The 7,483-nt window shown below is 38.8% G+C and overlaps 1 protein-coding gene across 1 annotated transcript; it reads left to right on the top strand.

Annotated features, from left to right (window-relative positions):
- Nucleotides 1-372: 372 nt before the first annotated feature.
- Nucleotides 373-3,781, top strand: LOC125277677. Its single transcript, XM_048206142.1, has 2 exons — nt 373-1,644; nt 3,289-3,781. The coding sequence occupies exons 1-2, from the start codon at nt 1,176-1,178 to the stop codon at nt 3,441-3,443; spliced, it is 624 nt and encodes a 207-aa protein (XP_048062099.1). The 5' UTR covers nt 373-1,175; the 3' UTR covers nt 3,444-3,781.
- The last annotated feature ends 3,702 nt before the right edge of the window (nt 3,782-7,483 follow it).

The following is a 7,483-nucleotide window of genomic DNA, read 5'->3' as shown; positions in this document are numbered from 1 at the left end:
TTTTGTATTCGTAGTCATTGTTACTGTTATTTATTTTGCTGACGTTAACGTTAATGGTTGCTCATTAGTCTAATGTATTTAATGTAAGCCTCGTAGTGTTGTAACGTTTGAACAATACAATTACACATTTTTAACCTTTAAGAATGCTTCTCACATTAGCCTGTTTCATAAGTGAACTAACTTACTTTGAAATAAGTTATCTTATATGTACTGTAGTCAATCCAAATGCATTAAATGTTAATTTAATCTTGTTAATGTTAATTTATTTAATGAGTTACATCATGCATGCATTACCATGACTTATGCCAATTTTAGTAAATTGTTATTCCTACATTTTAATATATTTTTTTATTTTTTTCCATTTTCAGAATTCCTGATTGTCAAGTGCAATTTGCAGTATAGAGAACAGGCACATTTTCACTGTTGTTACTGCCAAAACACAGTTATAAGGAAAGTCCAGATTTTAAAACATTTAGCATCATGCAAAACAAGACCAGTTCCACCTACAGAACCAGTTGTCAGCTGCAATCAGGGAACCTGGTGTCACCTGTGAAGCCATTTTCTCCAGTGCACCAGCTGCCTTTAAAGAAACAGCTGTGGCTGAAGGAGTCTCCTTGCATATAAAATCCCAACCTATTCGTAAAAAATTGCGCATTCAGCAAAACGTGCAGTGCGTTCACTGTGGAGTAACTGTCAACAAAAAAATCTAAACGTTCATGTTAAAAGAAAACACACTGGTAAGATCTGTGATGTTACAGAAAATCATCACCTACCTTCACAGTGCATAGACCCAGTTAGTGGTATATATGCAGTTGAAAAGTCATTTTCCAGACCATGTTCTGTAATCCATGTGCAGAAAAAAACGTCAGGTCCACATCCAGTTGTTACATGTGAAATGGATGAATGCAGTTCCAATGTAGAAATTGCCACCCGAAGTGGCTTTCAGCACTTCAAATGTATACATTTAAAGTCACTGCAGTTCTGTCCATGGCCTAACCGGACACCAGTTGTCCTTGAAGAAGATGTCCTGGTAGACATGATAGCTGCAAATGTGTTTGGGGAACAGACCAAGACAACCTGCATGGCCACAAAGGCAGCAGCAAGTGCGGCTGGTGTTCCACTGACTGTTGAGGTGACTCTTGGAGGTCCATCTACAAAGAGGTATATTTCTGTCTATGAACCCAAAGTGTCATACTACAGCAGACTTGGTAGAGTCATTGCTTGACAACATTCGCAACACATGGCATTGTCCCTGTGCAAAGCCAAGGATAGCTTGTTTGCACAAAAACATTGCTAGGTGGCATCTCTTCCAGCTACACAGGCAGTTGTTTGTATCATCACCCACCGACAGAACTGCACAGTGCCTAGCACAAGAACATGCTTGTCAGGAAAGTACCGGATTGGAATATCCTCCCAGTGGTGAAGGTCTCAAACAGATGTTGTATTACCTGATGAAAAACAAAACTCTGCCAGCCGAACTCCCCCAGAAATACATCACAGGCTCAATGACAATCAATGACATTCCCAAACACCTTGTGCCAAAGGAGACTGTTTTCTCAGAATGTACAGGCAATGTGGTCCTAAGTGAGCCAGTGTTGATAACTTCCAAAGGAAAGGTTATAACATACACTGGTGTTGTTGAGGGTAAGCATTAGTAAAATCTATCTAATTAGTGTAACATCACTATGTTTAGCTGTCTTAATGAATACTTTTTTGTGATTGAATGTACAGGTGCTGGTCATATAATTAGAATATCGTGAAAAAGTTCATTTTTTTTATTGTAAATTATTTTTAAAAATGAAACTTTCATATATTCTAGATTCCCTACATGTAAAGTAAAACATTTCAAAAGTTTTTTTTTATTTTTTTTATTTTGATGATTAGAGCGTACAGCTCATGAAAGTCCAAAATCCAGTATCTCAAAATATTAGAATATTTCCTAAGATCAATCAAAAAATGGATTTTCAAAACAGAAAAGTTCAAGTTCTTTAAAGTATGTTCATTTGTACACTCAGTACTTGGTCGGCAGCACATATTACAGCAAATGACTTGCTCCTAGCACAAATTACAGCATCAGTGAAGTGTGTCATGGAAGTGATCAGCCTGTGGCACTGCTGAGGCACTATTGAGCCTTCAGATCATCTGTATATTGTTGGATCGACTGTTTCTCATCTTTCTCTTGAAAATATCCCATAGATTCAGGGGTCAGGCATGTTGGCTGGCCAATAAAGCACAGTAATATCATGGTCAGCAAACCACTTGGAAGTGGTTTTTGCACTGTGGGCAGGTGCTAAAGTCCTGCTGGAAAAGGAAATCAGCATCTCCATAAAGCTTATCAGCAGATGGAAGCATAAAGTGCTCCAAAATCTCCTGGAAGATGGCTGCATTGACTTTGCACTTGATAAAACACAATGGACCAACACCAGCAGACGTCACAGCCCCCCAAATCATTACTAACTTCAGAAACTTCCCACTAGACTTCAAGCAGCTTGGATTCTGTGCCTCTCCAGTCTTCCTTCAGACTCTGGGACCATGATTTCAACATGAAATGCAAAATTTACTTTTATCTGAAAAGAGGACTTTCGACCACTGTTCACTGTCCAGTTCTTTTCTCCTTAGCCCAGGTAAGATGCTTCTGACGTTGTTTCTGTTTCAGAAGTGGCTTGGTAGTCCTTCTCCTGAAGATGTCTGAGTGTGGTGACTCTTGATGCGCTGACTCCGGCTTCATTTGACTCATTGTGAAGCTCTCCCAAGTGTTTGAATTGGCTTTACTTGACAGTATTCTCAAGCTTGTGGTCATCCCTGTTGCTTGTGCACCTTTGCCTACCCAATTTCTACCTTCTAGTAAATTTTGCATTTAATATGTTTTGATACTGTACATCACTCTGTAAACAGCCACCACATTCAGTAATGACCATCTGTGACTTACTCTCTTTGTGGAGGGTGTCAATGATTGTCTCCTGGACCATTGCCAAGTCAGCTTCCCCATTAGTGTGGTTTCAAAGAACAAGAGATACCCGGAATTTATACTGTAGGGATGGTCATTTAATGAAACTCAAATGTAAATATTCTAATATTTTGAGATACTGGATTTTGGACTTTCATTAGCTGTACGCTCTAATCAACAAATTAAAAAAAAAAAACTTTTGAAATGTTTTACTTTACATGTAGGGAATCTAGTATAAATGAAAGTTTCATTTTTTTTAAATAATTTACAATAAAAAAATTAACTTTTTCACGATATTCTAATTATATGACCAGCACCTGTATATATGTTTTCTAAAACAGGATTTTCTACGTACTACCGCATGTGCAGCAACTGTGGTCTAAAATACCGCTATCAAGAGTGGACTGATGGTCTTCACAATTTTGATGACCATTTGCTGATGTCATTACACATGTGCATTATCCTGCGTCATTCACTCCAGGTTTGTTTTTACTGAAGGAATTAAGTATATGGTGTTCTTTTAAATCACATTCCTAGAGCCTCCCCAACACTGCATGTTTTCCATCCGTGTGTCTCAATCAGCTCCCTAGTTCAGTAGTCAGGGCACTGATCAGGGAGTCAGCCACATTCACTTTCATTCACGACCTAGGGAACTAGGGAGCTGATTGAGACAGGGCATGTCTTCTTATTCAAACGCACCTGATTCAGATCATCAGCTCATTAGTAGAGACTCCAAGACGGGTGGGAAACGTTGATCCTGGAGGGCCATTGGGCGTGTCTCATTCTGGTCCCTAGCTCGTGAATCAGTATATCCTGTACACGAATTTGGGCACTAGTAAGGACAGTAAAGGATGCTGGTTCACTACACTTTTTGACACTTATGACTCCATTTCTGGTGACGTGACAACGTCCTCATTGTACAACATCACTTCTGGTATTTATGAACAAAAGCAGATCTGTTATCATTCTGACATTACTTATAATGTTATTTAAAATACGTGATAAATTTACTGGTAAATTTGCTTGTTACATATAAGTGCAACATTTCAGCTGTAAATAGATTATAAATGTTAGCTAGATTGTTTATTACCTGTCTAGCGATGTGTGTTTATGCTGAAATATAATAAAATAATGGTTTGTATTTTTAAAAACCTCTATTGTGCGTCATTATGTGTAGTGAGTCGGCTCACATGATTTAATTTTCACGCTTCAGAACTTCCGTTTAGGGAGCATAGTGAGCATTGATGATCCCTGGTTTTCACAGTGCATTGTGCGACTTTTTAGGGATCAAACGGTTCAGTGCCCTGGAAGGATTTGTTATTGAGACAGCCCTTAAAATGGCTGACTCCCTGATCAGTGCCCTGACTACTGAACTGGGGAGCTGATTGAGACACACCCAAAGTCTGGAGTTTCGCTCCAACCCTAATTAAACACGCCTGAAGCTAATCAAGGTTTTCAGGATTACTAAAGTTACAGGCAGGTGGTTTTTTTTTTTTTTTTCTGGATCAACATTCCCCACCCCAAGACCTTGGGCCCGTTCTTCGTACGTCGCTTATTACATCCGAGATCAAATGACACATCCAAGATGATATCATCGTGCTAATCATGATCCGGCTAATTGGGTTCTTCGAACACACCTGTTGTGTATGATCAGTATCGCTGGATTGAGTTATCTGAGATAATTGCACGTTCATGTGTTGGCTTAAAAGGGGATATGTATCGATAGTAGAAACATTGATCAGCAATGCAGCGATTGGCTGGAGTCAAGACGGCAACGTAATGACATCATAGAATGAGAAAAGACACCTGACGAAAAACTTGACGAATTTCTAGACATTTATAAGGAAACAGCCAAGCGAATAAATGACAGATAACGACATAAATGTTAGATAAATGAAATGTGCACTATTTTTTTTTTTTACATGATTACCCAATTATTTAGGCTATATTCACAATTTCTAGTATTTGTACAGGCAATTTTTTATTTCAATGCTGTAATTAGCAACTAATTTACCTTTGAAGCATATTTGACAGCATTAATTAAAGTTTCTTAAGGGTCAAGATCAAGTTATCTGCATCTCCTGCGCTTCATCAAGCCACTCCCATAATATCTGTCGCGGTTCAAATGCACAAATGCATGTACGGCATAGACATCTGTGTGTAAGACTCCAATAAAAATGATTACGTAATTATTCCCTCACGAATGAATCTCTCAAAGAGTAAAACTGTCGGTGTCTATATTATGACACTACACGGCATTATAGTATTATTTGCAAATGTATTTTTAAATCATTGTTATTGTCCCTGGTTTACATTAGGGTACTCTTGTGGGAAAGTAGCAGTGGCTGGGACAGACTTTAAGCATCACCTCCGCTTAAAAAGATGCAATCTAATCCTGTTTACATGAAATAAGCCTGCTCCCGAGCAGGTTTGAGCTTACGGACCTGTTGCTATGACAGCAAGTCTAGGATGAGCTTCGAAGAACCAAACGATCCAAGATCATGCCAAATCGTCAACAATCAAATCCAGCTAACTGAGTTAGCGACGTACGAAGAACGGGCCCCTGAAATGGGTGTCACACAAAGGATAGATACAAAATATGCAGTGCAGGAACGTGGTTGGGAATGGGAACCACTGTTTTAAATGATCTATATGCTACTAACTAATCTTGTCAATACAGACTCATCATGCCATTTAGCAGAGCTGTTGAGGTTTTGGAGACAACAACACAACAGAAATTTCCAAGTAAAGACAAAATCCTTCATGCGTACATGCACTTTGAAGCGCTAACAAACCAAGGCAAGGCAAGGCAATTTTATTTGTATAGCACATTTCATACACAATGGTAATTCAAAGTGCTTTACATAAAGAATAATAATAAAAATAGAACATAAGGAATAGAAATAACAGTAAAAACAGAGAATTTTACCGCAATATTTAAAATGCTTTAAAGGTCAGAATCAAGATGATAAAATACATTAAAAATGAAATAAAAACAGGAAAAGGAATTTAAAGAATAAAAAGATAATACGTATAAAATAAAGTGCAAACAGTTCGGACATAGCACAGTGCTCAATCAGCAAATGCATAGATAAAAAGATGTGTTTTGAGTCTGGATTTGAATGTGGCTACTGTAGGAGCACACCTGATCTCTTCTGGAAGCTGGTTCCAGCTGCGGCTGGCGTAACAGCTAAAAGCAGACTCTCCCTGCTTTGAGTGAACCCTTGGTATTTTTAAGTGTGTTGATCCTGATGATCTGAGTGATCTGTTAGGCTTATATTCTATGAGCATATCTGCAATGTATTGGGGTCCTAGGCCATTGAGTGATTTATAAACGAGTAACAGTACTTTAAAATCAATTCTAAATGCAACTGGAAGCCAGTGCAAGGACCTGAGGACTGGTGTGATGTGTTCATGTTTTCGGGTTCTGCTCAGTATCCTGGCAGCAGCGTTCTGTACGAGCTGCAGTTGTCTTATGGTCTTTTTGGGAAGGCCAGTGAGGAGCCCATTACAATAATCCACACTGCTGGTGATGAAAGCATGAACAAGTTTCTCTAAGTCTTGACTGGAGACAAAGCATCTAATTCTTGCAATATTTTTGAGATGATAATATGCTGATTTAGTTATTGTCTTTACATGGCTACTGAAACTCAGGTCTGACTCCAGAATCACACCAAGATTCCTGACTTGATTTTTAGTTGTTTGACCCCTAGAGTGAAGGTACGTGTTCACTTTGAGAACTTCGTCTTTGTTTCCAAATGCAATGACTTCAGTTTTGTCTTTGTTTAACTGAAGGAAGTTTAGGCACATCCAATTTTTAATTTCATCAATGCATTGGCACAGGGAGTCAATGGGGCTGTAGTCGTTAGGTGAGAGGGCTAGGTAAATCTGGGTGTCATCTGCATAGCTGTGATATGCAATTTGGTTCTTTCTCATTATTTGGCTCAGTGGCAGCATATATAGGTTGAACAGGAGGGGTGCAAGTATTGAACCTTGAGAGACTCCGCATGTCATGGATGTCCACTCAGACTTATAGTCACCGATACTCACATAATAACCTCTCCCTTCTAAGTATGACCTGAACCATTTAAGGACCATCCCAGAAAGCCCAACCCAGTTTTCGAGCCTGTCAAGAAGAATGTTGTGATCAACAGTGTCAAACGCAGCACTGAGGTCGAGTAGAACCAGCACTGATAATTTACCTGAATCTGTGTTTAGGTGAATATCATTTATTATCTTTATGAGTGCTGTCTCTGTGCTGTGATGCGGTCGGAAACCAGATTGAAAGTTGTCAAAGTATCCATTCAAGCTTAAGAACTTGTTCAGCTGATTGAAAACAACTTTTTCAATGATCTTGCCTATGAAAGGAAGATTTGAGATTGGCCTGTAGTTGCTCAATATGGTGTTATCCAGATTGCTCTTTTTCAGGAGGGGCTTAACAACTGCAGTTTTCAGGGATTTTGGAAAAGTCCCAAAGAGAAGTGAGGCATTTACCACTTCTAGGAGATCTGCTTCTAAACAGTTAAACACTCTTTT

Source organism: Megalobrama amblycephala, linkage group LG10 (genome assembly GCF_018812025.1).
Source record: "Megalobrama amblycephala isolate DHTTF-2021 linkage group LG10, ASM1881202v1, whole genome shotgun sequence".
In the NCBI taxonomy this organism is placed as follows: Eukaryota; Metazoa; Chordata; class Actinopteri; order Cypriniformes; family Xenocyprididae; genus Megalobrama; species Megalobrama amblycephala.
Note: the sequence above shows the minus strand (reverse complement) of the source record. Positions and strands in the feature narration are given on the sequence as shown.

Bases quoted from the DNA above. Each gene is read 5' to 3' on its own strand.
- LOC125277677 (XM_048206142.1), top strand. From the start codon at position 1,176: ATGAACCCAAAGTGTCATACTACAGCAGACTTGGTAGAGTCATTGCTT. The intron at 1,645-3,288 runs GTAAGCATTAGT...TTTCTAAAACAG, and splicing joins ATACACTGGTGTTGTTGAGG to GATTTTCTACGTACTACCGC.